At 36.0% G+C, this 18,268-nt stretch overlaps 1 protein-coding gene across 4 annotated transcripts in view; it reads left to right on the top strand.

Annotated features, from left to right (window-relative positions):
* si:dkey-103j14.5 (isoaspartyl peptidase/L-asparaginase) overlaps window positions 1-18,268 on the top strand; it is a 67,956-nt gene that overhangs the window by 36,236 nt on the left and 13,452 nt on the right. For 2 of the 4 annotated variants that reach the window (XM_048204778.1, XM_048204779.1), the window contains exons 3-4: window positions 9,473-9,678; window positions 11,463-11,605. In XM_048204778.1, coding sequence (XP_048060735.1) covers window positions 9,492-9,678; window positions 11,463-11,605 — 330 coding nt within the window. In that variant the 5' untranslated portion in view covers window positions 9,473-9,491. Of the gene's footprint in view, window positions 1-6,098; window positions 6,254-7,151; window positions 7,186-9,472; window positions 9,679-11,462; window positions 11,606-18,268 lie in introns of those variants that run through there. The other 2 variants (XM_048204777.1, XM_048204780.1) reach the window with 2 other exon arrangements.

Below are 18,268 nucleotides of genomic sequence, written 5' to 3'. Positions count from 1 at the left end.
CCCAAGTGTCATATTTACTGTCTGCCTGTGAACTATGAACATAATTACAGAATACTGGACCATACAGAGAGAGTGTTGAGCGGTAGTGCTACAAATGAAAAACCATTTGGCACAAGTAATCAAAAAGTAAAACATCAAAAAGTCTCATGTGAATATTGATTTATCCAGAATATTTCATAGTAGAAAAATGGGTTTATGAAAGTAAATCATGCTTATGCATAGATAAAATATTTTTAGGTATTCAAAAATAATATAGTGTAATATTATATCACACAACAAGCCATGCAATCTGAAAGGCGTATGGTCAAAAAATATTATAATGCGTTATCCATTTCGGTTTTGAATTACTGTTCACAGTGAATGTTTAACAGAATTTCAATATAAATTTATATCATAATAAAGCTCTTTCTAGATAGGAGCTTAAAAAGGGGGGACGTCTTAAATCTTTTATTTCTAAAACCAAAGAGACACTTTCTGATTAGTCCTACTACCTTCTGTACATTTCTAAACACTTTAAATGACTTTTGCTGAATTTAAATGTATTTTGTGTTCTCACTTTAGAACTTCTTAATTTCCTCAAGTGACTTCCAATTCATGTATAGCTGACAGGTCCATGTTGCACTTTACGCTTTAACACTCCGGATGGAATCGGTTTGGCAATAGGATAATCAAATGGATTTGGGGTTTCTATATTGATTCTGAGGGAAGTGAATGGGAAAGGATTAAGGAAAAAGAAATAAGGGTTTGTGGAGGATCAACACTTTCTATACATCACTCACCACTCAATATAATGAAACCTTTCTGAAGGGCAAAAGCAATCAGTTGCTATGATATACGCTTCTTTTGTCTCATTTCTACAAGATGAAAAAGAGTTCATTGCTTCATCAAAAGATTGTAATACATCAAAAGTCTCTCACTTAAGATAATTTGTTGCTTCCGTGTTCTCATTTTTACAAAATGAGTCTTTATTTTGATATAGGTGGGAGAAAACATCAGTGGATGACAATTTATGGTGATACCACACCATCAGTCATTTCCTATCACTTTTGTGTTCATACCAGACACTGTAGAAATACATTTTTTTTAAAAATTAATGCTGCTAATTTTGAACTTCTGAGGCAATTGGTCAAAAAAATACAATTAGATCAATGTGGCATAATTGACTCTTTTGCTAGTAAGAATGGCTTTCTGCAGCACTCTAGTGGCCAAAAATAACACAACAGGATCAAGTAGATAACACTGCTTCTAAAGACCCAGATTTTACATTGAATGAACAGTGACCAAAAGTGTTAATCGTATATAAAAACCCTTAATTTTAAAGGGACAAACAATATGCAAATTTATTAAACATGGTATAAGCTGAATCATTTTGGTTTCTAATTATTACTTGAAATTCAGTGGTTTCATGCTGGTGGCAGACAATAATTCACCTCACAAAAAAAAAAAAAAAACTTGTTTGTGATTTTGTTTTTGTTCCCTGCTGTCCTTTGCCTTATGCATCATCAAAACTAGAAGGAACCGTTTTTAATTGGCAAAGTGACACATTTAACAAATATTAGCTTTCATAAATAATCTTTTAAAAACTAAATAAAAACATCTGTCATTAAAACTTCAGAGAAAGCCTTTAAATTCAATATATGACTGTCAACCATCAAATATGTCTCCTGTGTTGTTTTTTTGCACTTTCTTTCTTTCTTTTTTTTTTTTTTAAGATCCAGTCAGTCATTATGGATTGATGACACATTGAGCACTGAATGATAATTAGACTTTAAAAATGCAGGGAAAAATACATGATGAATTGCAAGGCTGTGACAGCACCATGTGTTCAGAATAATCAATCTTTATTATACAGTCAAAATAAGTAGAGCTATAGTAAATTAACTCTATACCTCAGAGCAAGCTCCCTAACTAAAAACAAATAATGTTTAGTAGTGAGCTGCACTTTCATGAAGCACTTTTGTGCTTATCAGAAACTTCTGAGTGAATGTAACCAGCACAGGGATGATAGCTTTGGTATTTTAGCAGAGTCTCAGATAGTGGAAATGCAATAGCCCACAGTGTGAATTATTAAGCAGTACTATTGAGAGAGAAATCAGGAGAGGGGAGGAAATGGGGTAATGGGATATTAAGTTTTGCTCAATTTGAGGACTAAAGGTTCACATGGCATCTCAGGCCCTTGTGTCACATCAACCTCCTGCTTCTTTGCTTGAGATTTATGTATTATTTTTACAAGCTTTCTGCTTCACACAAAGCAATCCATTCTACCCTGACAGGTGGATACAGCTATTGAGACAATGCTATAAAACAGCATACGCTGGTAACAACTGTCTTAGTTTGTAATGCATTCTGTTTGTAGTACTAAACTTTGTAGTTCAGGTGGCAACCAATGCAACCAAACATTCATAAAATTCTATCAGAATTAATCAATTAACTGTATATCAAAATTAAGCCCTAATATTGTCATAATTTCAAATGTATATTTTGCAAAATTTAATGTGTGATCACATTTACTGTTACCTGGTGAAATTTCACGAGCCATTCCAATACGAATCTGCACAGTCTTGAGTTTCGCATGAGGGCAAAAAAGTTTGCCACACACATTTAGTTAGTCATGCAAATACACTGCACTGACCAATAGAAAAGCTGCTTGGTTTGAAAGTGACTTCTGTGTGAGAAGTGCTTCATGCATCTCTATGCTATTGACAATGGACCTTATTTTTGTGATCGCACCTTTAGTCAAGCGGCTGATGAAACTCAAATTGATGCAGGACTGCATTATGTTAACTGAACACATTCAAGCACTGTTTATTTGTGGATAGCAATTACTAAACTTTGTTTTCAGGACTCCTAGGTCAAAGCCTGTGGCAATCAGAGGCCTAGAGGCACAGGTCACACTGGTTTTTCATACATATAGAGAACAATATGTTATGTCTATATCGGGCAGTAGAACATGTGTGAGTGAGTGGTGGGCAGACGATTGTTCGGAAGTATTTAAAGATTATGATTCATAAAGTCCAGCATTCAGGCAAAATGTGTTAAGGCAATGTTAGGACAGCGGATCTAATTTAGGCTTATGATGGTGTAGGCCAGAGCAGATAATAGCTGGCACTGCCCCTGGCCATAAGAGTCCACGAGGCCAGCAGGGTTAAATAGTGAGTCTGCAGTATCCTGACAAGCCCAAACTCTTTGTCATCCACAATAATTTCCACTGTGAGCTCCCTCGTAAAGGAAAGTTTAATAAGAGCCTCTGGGCAAAAAAAAAGAGAATATGAAAGACCTTACATTACTAATTGAAATAGCTTTTTTGACCCACAGGGCATCCTAATATCAGCAGTTATTACAGTTTGCCTATTCTACTGAGGGCGCTCTCCATGATCAATTAAGATTAACTCATTTTATTGCTCCTCAGGCTACTTGTAAACAGTGCTGGACATGTCTTGTCTTTTGAGGACCACTACTGAGAAAAAGAAAAACAGTACCTCATAACTAAGAGTTTGCTGTATATGAAACAACATGTTTTCAAAGAGACCTAATCATTTGTCATGGAAAAAAGATATAGGCTACACTGCCAGTCAATCATTTGGTGATGGTACGATTTTTTAACGTTTTTAAAAGAGGCCTCTTATGCTCACCAAGGCCAAATTTATTTGATCAAAGATGCAGTAAAAACGGTAATAATATAGTAAAATAATATTACAATTTAAAATAATAGTTTTCTATGTTAATATATTTTAAAATGCTATTTATTCCTATGATGGCAAAGCTGAATTTTTCAGCAGCAATTACTCCAGTCTTCAGTGTCTTATATCCTTCAGAAATCATTCTAACATGATGAGTTGGTGCTCAAGAAACATTATTTTATTAATGTTAAAAACAGCTGATAAATATTTTTGTAAAATAATTTGATTTCTGACCCCAAACTTTTGAATGGTATATACAGTAAGTTTCAAAATATAAACTTAAAAGATAAAAAAGACATATCTAGCTTCATGACTATATTTAAAATTTATATAGAAAAGTGTTTCATAATAATAATAATAGATGTTGTAATTGTTGTAATGTAAAAGTGTCATGGAAAACAGATAAGCGCATGTGTTTAGTGTGGACACCTGGTTAGATGAATGCTAGAATTAATGATAACAGTGATTATAGATTAACTCCACCAGACCCTCTATCCTCCAGCTAAAGCTTCAGGCATCATCATCACACTAGTCATGAGTACAGTTTGTGACATACTGGGTGCTACACATGGAATACTGTCCAGGGAAAATGATGAATGAACTATTCTGTAAAATCACAGTGAAATTTACTGCACGAAGCGGTCGAAAAAATGACGAATGGTTATAATCAATGCAACGACATTACAAGAATCATAGCAGCTTAAACCAATGGAGTCAAGCAATGGTACAGTCAGCCATTTTTCTCATTCACTTGTGGTGGGGGAATCTGATATATTTAATTGCCACAAATGCACAACATACAGAATGTTTGTAGAAATATGTGGCATTGATTTTAAGAAACAAATGGTTCTAAGGTGCAAATAAATGTGTAAGTGGAGAGCAATGCATCACACATTTTATACCTCCCCATACATCATAGCGCAAGTCATGGCATTAGTTTTGCCGTGTGGCAGAAAAGGAAATGAGCTTGCAAGCATTCTCAGGGACAAACAACAGCTAGTATTTCCCTACTCATTAGTTGCAAACCACATCTAAATAAAGAATCCATAGCTTAAGTGTTTGATCTCCCAGTTGTCTTCTTAAATGCATGAGCAATGCTCAGATCAATATGCAAGGCCCACTAGGAGAAATATGATGCGTTAATTCATCATTAACCCAATGAGATTGGGTTAATACGTGCCCTTTAGCTTTAAAATGCATTTTCTTTCATTTTTTTTTTCCTGCGCTATAGAGAAATCCGTCAAGCTCAATCTGAAAGACGTGAATTGCCTGATGATTCACTTCTAGACATGAAACATAGATCACAATAATCTTTTAGTTTTCCTCATGCCATCACTTGTAATGAACACATCTGTTCAACTCACCAATTTCAGTACAACTTGAGTAAAAGTCTTAGAGTAACTGATTTTAACAGTACTTAAGTATTTTACGCATACTAAATATGGGCTCAAAGATGCACTAGTTCTCGACACCTGAGAGTCATGCTGGTGGAAAAAAATAAACAATTGATTTGTAAGATGAGAAATCATGTTTATTTTCTAAAATCGAAATAAAACTGAACACCTCAATACTGCAATAAATCAAGGTCGACACAACAGCCTCTTAAACGTCGACAAACTCTCAGTTAAGCTCAAGTGCACAAAAAGGCCATAAATAAACAATATCCTTCAAAACGGTCTTGTCAATATAGCGGATAAATAAATTAATATTAAGTCAAATTAAATAGTCAAAGCCTACTTGCACTGGATGTGCTGGTTTTGACCTCATCATCGGCTGCAGTCAAGACCTCATCTCATAAATCAAACAGCAATACCTGCTAATGCACTCGCATTCACGTAAAGTAGCCTTGTTGACAAGTTTGGGTGAGTAAAGGCAAAATGCACAAGATATAGTACCTTCAATGCCCTTACATGGTGATATTGCTTCTTTATAGCAGAAACAAACTGCTGCAGAAAAAGTAAGGTGCCATATAAAATGTAACATGCAATTGCATTACTCATCACAAATGTAGTGGAGTAAAAAGTACATTTACTTGTTCAAAAATGTAGTCAAGTAGAGAGTAAAAGTTGTTAATATCTTTGATACTCAGTACAACTACAAAGTAGCCAAAAAGATAACTAATTACATTTACTCAAATACTTTACACCTCTGACATTACTGTACCTGTCTGAAAATCTGACGAAAATGTAATATTTTCTGATGGACTAGACCTAACAGAAAAGACTTGATATGAGGAAATAAAGTTATTTTCCCTAACAGACTTTTTCACTGTTCTTAGCACAAACAATTATCACTGATTTAATCACTGGTTATTTTCCTGCCTCCTTGCAAAATGTTAAAACTTATGCACTTGTCTACAACAAGTGTGTGAAATCGAAACTCATGAATTAGCAGTATTAAGTAAATAAATAATTTACATCAGCCCTTTAATGAATGTCTCAGACCAGACTTGGCCTTTGTCCAAAATATTATATAACACAACAGCACAATAAAAGACACGCAGATAACGTTAAAAATCTGCTTGGTCATCCACAGATAATACAAAGGACTTGCAGCCAACGAAGACCCAAACAGTGAGTAGCTAGCCTATACATTTAATTTAATGTTTAAGTGTTCGTATCAAGTAAAAAGATATCTGACAGGGAAGCAGAATTATTTCAGATTAGCCATGTAAGGTTAGCCTGAATTGAATACGCCAGATTGGTAGATTTGGGAGTAGGTGTGGGGGAGGGGTTAGGATTAGGCAATCAGGTAGCCTAGCAACTTCAACGACTGGGGTAGTAATCTGGCAGGGGGTCGGAGAAAAAGCAGTTGATAAAATACAGTAGCCTACGTAGTAAGCTACAAATACATTCATACTGCCCTACAATGACAAAACAGTGCCTACAGTTCAAATGAACAAGTGGAGAAAAAATGAGCAAAAAAGTGAAAATTTTAATTATTTTGATATCAGTTTTCACATAGCTGAGAAAAACCCGCGTGTCACAGAACATATAATGTGAGAAACTCATTTTCGCGCTTTGCCTTGCTCGACAGTGTACAGTAGCAGGTGCACAGTTAGACTGTTGACAATAAGATGTCTAGTTTCTACATGACTGGAGCACACTTAAAAATGTCCTTATGTACCAGAGTCCACCCGTATTTTAGTGTCATGTACCTTTTCTAATAATCTGGAGACAGAGTAGCTGATCAGCTGCAGCGCCACTCTCGCTTTCAGTTTAGTTTTACAGGTAGAAATAGGCTACGCATTTTAATAAAACGAAAATATTTAATCTGGCACATTTCATGGTGTATTATGCTGCCTTCACAATTTGATAGCCTATTCCCCACTTCTGAAGTCGTGATTACCATAGACATATAATAAATGTTTATTATAATGTCTATGGTGATTACGAGCTTATCGCATTCAAGTTTCATCAAGAGGGCGTTCATGTGCATTTTTTTTTACCTAGGAAACTCGTATTCACGATCATTCCGAGAGCATGTGAAGGCAGCATTATATCAGGTAATGAAATGTGTATAGGTTTAAATGTTTAAAGTGCAGCTTCGCCGATTTTCAAGCCGCTTTGTATTGTTACAATGTCGGTAGTAAATGAACAGTGTTTCTCCTGGACGAGAAATTCACATTTATTTTTGTTTTTACGTTAATTATGATGTTTAATTTTGTATCCCAGCCAACGGACAGTCGGTTATATTAAAAGAACAGTTATTGTCACTGAAAATTGTATCGTACTTTGTCTACTCTTTAAACATCATTATGGTAAAAAAAAAAAGAAAAAAAGAAATGAAAAAAATGAACACTGTAGCAATAGCTTTCTTACATGTACGAGACGTCCTTTTGCTTCTGGAGGAACTGAACGACAGTTTTCCCCTCCGTTTGGCCTAAAACACTGTGTTCGTGGTCATAGTTTGAAATTCTGACTACAAACATGGAGGTTTTTCAGATCTTTTTTGTCTCTGCGGCCTTTACACATTGCCTTCAACATGCTGGATCACTGGAAACAAATACTAAACGTTTACTTTTTGAATTCTTGCTCCTGGGAACAATACAAGTTGATACCATTATAACTAAAAGTTTGCTAAGAAGTAGTATAATTCCTACTATTTGACACTGTTAAGGGGATCCATAGCAGACTTGTGGGAGTGGCCTTGGACGGCAACATGCCCAGTGCATTATGGGTGTTGAAGTTTTCCTATTTGGCAAAAGGGAAGAAAACAGCCATCTCATTTATTTCACCTTTCTTCTGTATAGGCAGCAATTTTTTTTTTTTTTTTTTGAAAGCCTATTTTGCCACTGGTGAACTACCTCTTTAAAGGATTAGTTCACTTTTAAATAAACTTTTCCTGATAATTTACTCACCCCCATGTCATCCAAGATGTCCACGTCTTTCTTTCTTCAGTCAAAAAGAAATTAAAGTTTTTGATGAAAACATTCCAGGATTATTCTCCTTATAGTAGACTTGAATGGGCACCAAACAGTTGAAGGTCAAAATTAGTTTCACTGCTGCTTCAAATTGTTCAACACGATCCCAGATGAGAAATAAGGGTCTTATCTAGTGAAACCATCGCTCATTTTCCGAAAAAAAAAAAAAAAATAGAAAAAAAGTTTTAACCATAAATCATCATGAACTAGCTCTCCTCTTCTTCTCTATTAGAATTCCAGCAGTGTAGACACTTCTAAGTGTATTACTGCCCTCCACAGGTCAAAGTTTGAACTAATTTTTATATGCAATATGCTAGTTCAATAGTATATAATAATTAGTTCAAACTTTGGCTTGTGGAGGGCAGTAATACACTTAGCAGCGTCTACACTGCTGGAATTCAAATAGAGATTTCAAATTTTCAAAACAGAATTCAAATTTTTTCTCATCTGGGATCGTGTAGAACAATTTGAAGCTGCAGTGAAACAAATTTTGACCTTCAACTGTGAAGTCTACTATAAGGAGAATAATCCTGGAATGTTTTCATCAAAAACTTTAATTTCTTTTTGACTGAAGAAAGAAAGACGTGGACATCTTGGATGACATGGGGGTGAGTAAATTATCAGGAAAAGTTTATTTAAAAGTGGACTAATCCTTTAAAGAAAGTCCAGAAAGTAAAACTCATTGGTCGGTTGCTGTCCTCGGCATACATAAAGACATAGCGTCGTTTCCATAACAACAAAAAAAACACACTTATGAATATTTTATCTATTTCATTTTCGTTATTGTACTAGTATTTACCACCAAAATGGCGAACAATTATTGTTTCTACCATTCTATTCAAGTTTCTATTCTACTTTTTACACTATCTACTATTCTACTATAAAATGGAATTTTCTACAAAAAGTATAATAAGCATTCAGAATCTTTTTTCCCCCTCTCTCATTAATTTTTGATGACTGTGATGGTTGCCACAGCTTTATTGTATAAAAGCCCTGGCATTTTGGCAAAGACCCTGGATACATGGTGCATTTTTGTAGTGGTTTTCATTTAGTCATGGTGTGGTTTTGGTAAGTAAAGCATATGAAAGTTGTTTCAGGTAAACCAAATGGAATTGCTCCTTTCATCTCTCAGAACCCTCACTTTAATAGAGCTTGAGTAAACATGACAGGAGCCTGAGAACCTGCTTCCTGTAAACAACCCCAGACACCCTTCTCATGGAGATGAGCTGTGAAAGTTTGCTTTTACCCACTCTGTCAGTGTTCATCTGAATAAATTACACAGCTCAGTAAAGTCCAAGGGCAATATATTAAAATGTGCTAGCTCTCAATATCCTCTCTCCTGACAGCACACACATGTTTGTTTCCTCAGGGCTAGAGGAAGGCCGAAGATGAAGACTGTGATTGTGGTGCATGGTGGCGCGTGGGCCATCCCGGATCTGTTAGCCGAAGCATCCGTGGCTGGAGTCAAGAATGCTGTGCGGGCAGGGGATACTGTTCTGAAGAATGGGGGGAGTGCAATTGATGCTGTAGAAAAAGCTGTGAGGTCTTTGGAGGATGACCCAGCGTTTGATGCAGGTATAATACATACATACATACCCTACGTGTAGATTGTAAGATTTTTTTAATGTTGCTGAAAGAATTCTCTTCTGCTCACCAAGGCTGCATTTATTTGATTAAAAATCTGTAAAACAGTAATATTGTGAAATATTGTTACAATTTAAAATATGTATTTTCTATTAAAATGTAATTTACTCCTATGATGGCAAAGCTGAATTTTCATCAGCCGTTACTCCAGTCTCATTGTCACATGATCCTCAAATCATTCTAATATGCAGATTTTGTGATTATACTGCCATTCAAAATGTGGGGTAAGATTTTAAAAAGAGATTTAAAATAAATAAATAAGAAATTAATACTTTTATTCAGCAAGGATGTATTAAATTGATCAAAAATGACAGTAAAGACATTTATAATGTTACAAAACTTTTCTATTTTATATAAAAGCTGTTCTTTTTCATTTTCAGTTCACCAAAGGTATCTTGATATCCACAAAAAATATTAAGCAGCACAACTATTTTAAACACTGATAATACAAAATGTTTCTTGAGCATCAAATCAGCATATTAGAATGATTTCTGAATGATCATGTGACACTGAGACTGGAGTAATGGCTGCTGAAAATTTAGCTTTGCCATCACAGGAGTAAATTACATTTTAAAATATATTCAAATAGAAAACACTTATTTTTAATTGTAAAAATATCTTACAATATTACAGTTTTACTGTATTTGTAATCAAATAAATGCAGCCTTGGTGAATATAAGAGACTTCTTTCACAAACAAATCTTCATCATTTCAAAATTTGGCTGGTAGTTTTATTATTATTATTATTATTTATTTATTTATTTTCTCCTTGACTCTCTATTGACTCTCTGACTCTATTCAAGACTTCAAGCAGAGGATGCACAGATTCAGTAGTTTGTGAGCGACTTCATCTAGGCTCTGACTAGGACAGTATTTCAGCACATACCCTTGACACTTTGTTAATGATCATCTTGAGAGTAAGGTGAGAGGTTCTCCAATAATTATCAGATTACAAGGAGGAAAGCGGGGTAAAACAAGACACTTCATTAACACACCCAGCCTGTCGGTGCCAATCTCGTTTGTGATGGCTAACTGCCACCATAAGTGAAATGGCTAATCCTCCTCATATCAGAGCTGCACATTCAGCAGCTCATCAGGATCGTTTTATACACTGGGGTAGCCAGAAGCACAGACTGATCAATAGATGACTAATGCAATCCTGTAGAGTACTGAAAGGTAGACATCAGAGTGGATAACTGGAGTCTGGAGTATGTCAGGGTGCCCTGACAGAGATAAGAATGAGATATATGTGTGAGAATGAGATCATGTTGTATCCGATCTTGCTCCTGAGGGCCACAGTCCTTCAGAGTTCAGCTCCAACCCCAACTAAACACATCTGAACCAGCTAATCAAGGTCTTAAGTAGGCATACTAGAAAATTCCAGGCAGGTGTGTTGAGGCAAGTTGGAGTCTACAGGACAGTGGCCCTCTGCTCCAAACCTACCTATCTATCTTTCTGACTGTCTGTCTATACACACACACACACGCACACACATATAAAGCACCTTAATGTTTATTGTGATGTCTTTTTAAAATATGCATCATATTTTCTGTGTAAAAATTAATAAACACCACAATTATTTCTGCAGTCAGTAAAGCTAGCCAGTATGTGTTCTGCAAATCTATCTGTCTATCTATCAGTGTTTACGGGAAACGTGGTAAATCTTTTCAGACATGTGGACTTCTGAATTGGAGTGTAAAATCTTTCATGTGCAGGTCATGGTGCAGTGCTCAATATTGATGGAGAGGTGGAGCTGGACAGTGTCATCATGGATGGGGAAACACTTGCCGCTGGAGCTGTGGCCTCTGTTAGAAACATTGCTAACCCTGTTAGTCTTGCTCGTGCTGTGATGGAAAAGGTATGTTTTCTTCACAAATTGCTTCTCAATTTGTCATCGTCTAATGCAGCAGATCACAAATTCAAATAAATGAGTCGACTTATTTTTTTGGATGCCTTAATTTGTGTTTAGAGTTCTCTCTGGTGAACCTCCAACCCATTTAATTCAAGCAATTTCTCACTATACAAAAATGTGCACTAAAAAGTAGGGGACGTGATACGGAAACTGAATTTCTGACATACAATTTACATACATTCCATACATTTCTATATACTACACTGCAATATGCTACATAAATTAAAATTCAACAACCATTTCTCAATCATAAAGGCTTATTTCATTTCATTTTTCCATCAAAAAGACTTGTCTAACTCATTAATTGTCCATATAAGAGAATATCACATGGTTGCTATAAAATATGTCTGGTATACCTGTAAAATTAGCATTCACATTTGATAAGGAAATTATCTCAGAGCTAGTTCTTAATGCCTGCCCTTATCAAGGAGGTCTATATGTGGATCACTTTGAAGATTATAAAACTTAGAATTGGGTGATATACCCACATTTTTATATTCTTGTAACAGATTAAAAAAAAAAGCCATGATGTTGACTTCAAAGGTGAAATTATATGACACTGTAGGAAAATCCGGAAAAACTTTAACTTGTCATTTCATCAGCAGCTTTGTAATGACAGGCTCCAATGGAAATAAATGCTAGCTGATTTTCAGATTGATTTCAATCAGTGCTCTTTGTATTGACATAGATAGCAGTCTTATACAATGATTTATCTCCACATGTCTAAAAGACAAAAGCCTAGCCATCATTTTGTACTTATTTCTTAATATATATATATATATATATATATTAATTATTCAACTATTATTGCCCAAACAAGGTATACTGTAGGTTATTGAACATGTTAACCTAAAATAGTATCGTAAGTTATCTCAGTGAATTTGACAAGTATTATTTGTTTATGGAATATTGCAGTGTGATTTATCCATACACATCTTTTTTTTTTTTTTTTTAATTCATGAGCCCACATAATCTTTAATACAAATAACTTTCCCTCCCACTTGCAATGACATCTCTTATCTTCTCTGATATGTTTACTGGCACATGGGGGTGGAAACTGAGGGGAAACAAATCAAAGCTGCTCACATTAGATCACAATTTTAATTTCAATGATCCAACATTATTCACTCTATTTTAAGGTCATCTTAAGAAAGAACGCAAAATACAAAGTTCTGGCTTGAAACTCAAATGGTCAGGCTAATAGGTCCTTTAACACAACCTGCAAATTATCACATCATTATCTATAGGTCACAGATGATTGGTTCCTGCTGTATTAGTATCCAATGAGCTTGCGTGCTTAATCTTTAAATACATGAGTTGGCTTTGCTTAGCAGCGCAGCATGCTTCAGAAACCCTCCACCTTCCCCAGCTCCACCTGTATAGATCTGCTACGTTTATTCATGTACGCTATATTGTACTGCAGCAGCATGTCTTACTTGCTCACAGCAGCGTGTTGTGTATGTATTGGCAGTAGCAAGTCCCGTACTTGCTCTGCAGCAGCAGCAGCAATAAAGCAGAAGCAGCGTAGCAGATCTATTCCGCCAAATATATCTACATTGTCATATCCATTACCATGCAAACACTCCGAGAGTTGTCATGACAGAACTGCAGTAAAACATAAATAGCGATTAGTGATGTTAGCCATTATAGACATCCACCAGATTTAGCCGAATTAAGGACCGTTTACATTGATAACTATAAAGATAATGGTCTATAATGATTAGCATCCACACCAACAGGTAATGATGTTCTATTTATTATATGTGCATACTGCAGTTATGTTGTCTGCTGTCAGCTCATTAAAGTAGGATGGATTCTGATTGTCTGCCAATATTTTTATCCTTCATCAGCTAGAGGAAAATAAATTATTCTGAAAGTAATTCCAATTATATCGTTCCTCTGCGTCATTATCTTTATAACTGTAGACTTCCCTATTCGAATACAATTAGAATGATTATTCAAACTTTATACTGAAAAATTATTGTTATAGGAAGCAAAGTGGAAGAGACAGAGGGGATGGGATCAGGAAAAGAACACAAGCCAGGACTAAAACTTGGGTGTCTCAAAGCACTAGAGTACTATATGTCAGTGTGCCACCCACTAGGCTATTGGCATGAACTAACCAGCCTCAGTTTGATAAATATTAGAACCTTATTTTGTACAATCAATGGGGGGAACAGAATCTGACAGCAAAATCCAGTTGTCAGAATCCGTTCCCCCATCCAGCTGTCAGAATCCATTCCCCCATCCCCATGATGAGAGATTTTGGATGTAGTGGATTAAAAGATGCTGATTCTATTCTGTGTGTGGATGGAGCTTAACCAGCAAGTTTCAAAATTTATTTTTTGCCTTTTATTGTGATAGGACAGCATTTAGACAGTTATCATTCTTGGTGTTAAAGTAGGCATGATTACCTACTGTAACGTAAATCCAAATTAAACAGCTTTTCCAATTAGAAAAAAAAAAGTAGGGCAGACTTAATTTTGTCCATTGGGAAATGCTTGATTCATTGGATGGTTGTGGTTTTCTATTGCTGCGTGATCTCATGTGAGTGACAGGGTGTCCAACCCTTGCGCCTGTAAACGCATCATCAGAGAACACTTTGCAAGAGTGGGAAAGTTATTTTGATTATTTTGATTTGAAAGATTACAAGGGCCCATGAATTAAAAAAAATAATAATAATGTGCATGGATAAATCATTTATAGTAAATGCTGTAATATTCTATAAAAAATAAGAATTACATTTTGATTTCATGGTGACTTTAACAGGCTTTCAGACACCCCCCTTCTTTCTACAACAATGCAGCTTTGGCGTAACCATTGTATTTTTACCTTTTAAGCCGAAGTAATCAAGCTCAGCGTCTGTTTTCAAGTGATTCAAAGCTCTCACCTCCCTCTAGCAATGAAATCTTTACTGATGTTCACTCCTGTCCTGTAGCTTTCTGGTCTCTTTAAATGGGAAGTCAAACACATCAATGGAAGGAACAGCGCAGCGCGGACGAGTAAGCATTGTGGTGCAACAGAAAATCAAACAAAAAATCATAGCCAAATTTACAGTAAAACTGGCTGTGAACGTACAAAATGTTTGCCAGAATGATATATGGTAGGAGATAGGCTATAATAAATAATTATTATGTCAAAGAGATTAAAATTTTCCCCTTCACTGAGTTCACTTTACAAGGCGTTGGACATGGAGGAAACAAAACCCAAAGAATACATGATAATTGATTAGCTGCAGCACCTGTCTTGACTGCCCCAAAAGACCTTGGCCTTACAGTGGATTGGCAGATCTCCTTAATAGCCAGTATTAAAAATTCATCAGGTCTTGATCAATGCTGCGATCAAGCTTCACTGACCTCATGCTCTTGCTTTGCAATCTAAAATGCACAGTATTTGACAAAGAAAAATGACATTAATAACTGAGTTAATATTTAAAAGTTTCCTAAATCAGAGTTATGGTTTAATCCATTGTGATGTTATACAGAAAGTTACACAGAGAAATAAAATTGTATTATTAGAGACAGCAGAGTATTGTCTCAATAAATAATAGCAGTTCCACATGGATTTGTGCACAGCAAATACGGAAATAATGTGAAAGTGTACATAAGTTTAGTGTAGTTGTTTTATGCCATAAACTATCATTTTTGTTGTGGTGTTTACATGCGTTAAATAACACATAGAACACCCAAGGAAATCAGAATGCAAAAAGAAAAATTGTACTGATTTAGTCAGCACAAAGAACTAACCAAGACATTTAACAATGTAAGGCTGTAAACCAAACAAGGCTAAACACAAATTGTATCATCTGCATTAAGGAACTGCTGTACACTTGCTATAGAGTTAAGGCCAAACTTAAGAGTAATTTGCCTTGGGTTCCCTCTGGAATACTGATTGGATTTTAGACTCAATTAGGCCTTCTAAACACAAAATGTTTGATTTATGAGGAAAATAAGGTATGTGGTTACATTATATGACAATACTTTGAAAAGAAAGTTACATTAGCCTATATGACAATGTAATTTCTCATATGATAAGAAGTCTTGTTCTGTAACATGAATGACACACAGTCATATCTCGAACATACATGAAAATGGAAAAGGCTAGTAGCCTATGTAAGCTGCTTTCTAATTCATGACTTATCGAATAGCCTACTCTTTCGAGGTCCAAGCCTCTACTCCAAGGATTCTCAGCTCTGGCCCTCAAGGTCCACTTTCCTGCAGAGTTTACCTCTAACCCTAATCAAACACACCTGAACAACAAGCTAATCAAGGTCTTCAGGATTACTAGAAAGCTACAGGCAGATGAGTTTGATCAAGGTTGGAGCTAAACTCTGCATGAAAGTGGATCTTGAGAACAAGTGAGAATATCCCAGCAGCTGTTTATGAGCACAAGGTTTTAAAAGCTCACGGCTTCCCCGACACCAATGTTTAAACAATTCATAAAAAATTCATCACTGTCTTTCCAACTGAGATTTCAGTATGGAGATGAAGGTTAGGATCATGATTCTTCAGTAATACAGCACACTGTGAGTGAGTGTATATTAGCATTATTTGTTGTTTGCTATTGGGAAACGGTGACATGTGATGTCAGACTTAACTGGATTGATTAAAGCAGTGTTTCCCAATCCCAAATGAGGTGCCCATCTGACAAGAGCAGGGGTGCCGTGTAAAACTTCCTGTTTTAAATGTATAAAAATAATTTATGATGTACCATAGATCTCTGATATCTCCATCAATCTCTTATATCTCCAATAACAATAAATAACACACACAAATTTATAATAAAAATGCCAATCGTAAGAAAGGTTGGTCTGAATTTTGGCATGTTTTGCATGATTTCATTCCCAGTGAGTAGACATAAAGTGCTTACGGTCAATTACACATGAAAATATTAGGCTTGTTCGACTTCATTCAGTGCCACAAAGTTCAGCTGCCACCTGACAAAAGCAATGCGTTCTGGTTAGAAAATTAGTCTGATTTTGATCGGCAATGCAGCCGCCTTACGATCACATGTGCCATCAAATGAGGTCTTCCTAGGTCAGGCACTGCAGTTGCTCAAAATCAGCTGCAAAAGCCTTGATGAGGACACACTTTATTCTCATCGATCGGATTCTGTGATGACTAGGACAACTTGTGTTGCGTGTTTTTTCTTAGAAATGTATTCAACCAATTCCTGTATTCAACCAATCTTGATATTGAATATCTGATATTCAAAACATGGGAATTTCAATCTTATCCACTTCTTCAGCTACAGTCAATGCAAAAATCGTGCGGTCTGCCAATGACGTTGGTTCAGCATCTTCTCCTCCACCTGCATCTGGCAAATCTCACCAGCCGGTGGCAGGCTAGTGTAGTTAATCTCAAACAAGCCTATTGTCACAATGTTCGTCTTGCCTCGTATTCATATTAAACACATCAGTTATGTCCTTATTAGTGCTGTCAACGTTAACGCAAAACCTGCGCAGAACCGATCACCGGTGAGATGCATGCCGGTTAGAAATGTGCTTGAGTATGGACCGCCTTGCTCTGATGTCATGCCAAAGTGTGTCAAAAAGTCTTGTGAGAGCAAGGATTCTGCAGTCAGGTGCAGTTGCTCTCCACCGACTGTGTTGATCCAAAGCTTGATGGCAAACAACTTGCTGACGACACAGCTTAAAGGGTTAGTTAACCCAAAAATGAAAATTCTGTCATTTATTACTTACCCTCATGCCGTTCCACACCCGTAAGACCTTCGTTAATCTTCAGAACACAAATTAAGATATTTTAGTTGAAATCCGATGGCTCCGTGAGGCCTCCATAGGGAGCAATGGACACTTCCTCTCTCAAGGAAGGTACTAAAGGTACTAAAAACATATTTAAATCAGTTCATGTGAGTACAGTGGTTCAATATTAATATTATAAAGCGACGAGAATATTTTTGGAGTGCCAAAAAAACCAAAATAACGACTTATTTAGTGATGGCTGATTTCAAAACAATGCTTCATGAAGCATCGGAGCACAGATGAATCAGTGTATCGAATCATGATTCAGATCGCGTGTCAAACTGCCAACGGCTGAAATCACGTGACTTTGGCACTCCGATCAGCAGATTCGACACACTGATTCATTTGTGCTCCGAAGCTTCCTGAAGCATTGTTTTGAAATCGGCCATCACTAAATAAGTCATTATTTTGGGTTTTTTGGCACTCCAAAAATATTCTCGTCGCTTTATAATATTAATATTGAACCACTGTACTCACATGAACCGATTTAAATATGTTTTTTAGTACCTTTATGGATCTTGAAAGAGGAAGTGTCCATTGCTCCCTATGGAGGCCTCACGGAGCTATCGGATTTCAACTAAAATATCTTAATTTGTGTTCCGAAGATTAATGAAGGTCTTACGGGTGTGGAACGGCATGAGGGTAACTAATGAATGAGAGAATTTTCATTTTTTGGGTGAACTAACCCTTTAATGCTCATTGATTTAAACAGCCGTGATGTATTGTTCTCTTTTAAAATGTTTGATTTGAAAACTCTGATATAATGTTTTGTGTGTATAAAATGTGTAAATATTCCCATACTCTCTGACAATGCGATCTCTATGGGTTATGTTGTCATATATAAAAAC

The sequence above is a fragment of the Megalobrama amblycephala genome, linkage group LG10 (genome assembly GCF_018812025.1).
Source record: "Megalobrama amblycephala isolate DHTTF-2021 linkage group LG10, ASM1881202v1, whole genome shotgun sequence".
Taxonomy (NCBI): Eukaryota; Metazoa; Chordata; class Actinopteri; order Cypriniformes; family Xenocyprididae; genus Megalobrama; species Megalobrama amblycephala.
The sequence above is the reverse complement of the archived record's forward strand: the minus strand, read 5'-3'. Positions and strand labels throughout refer to the sequence as shown.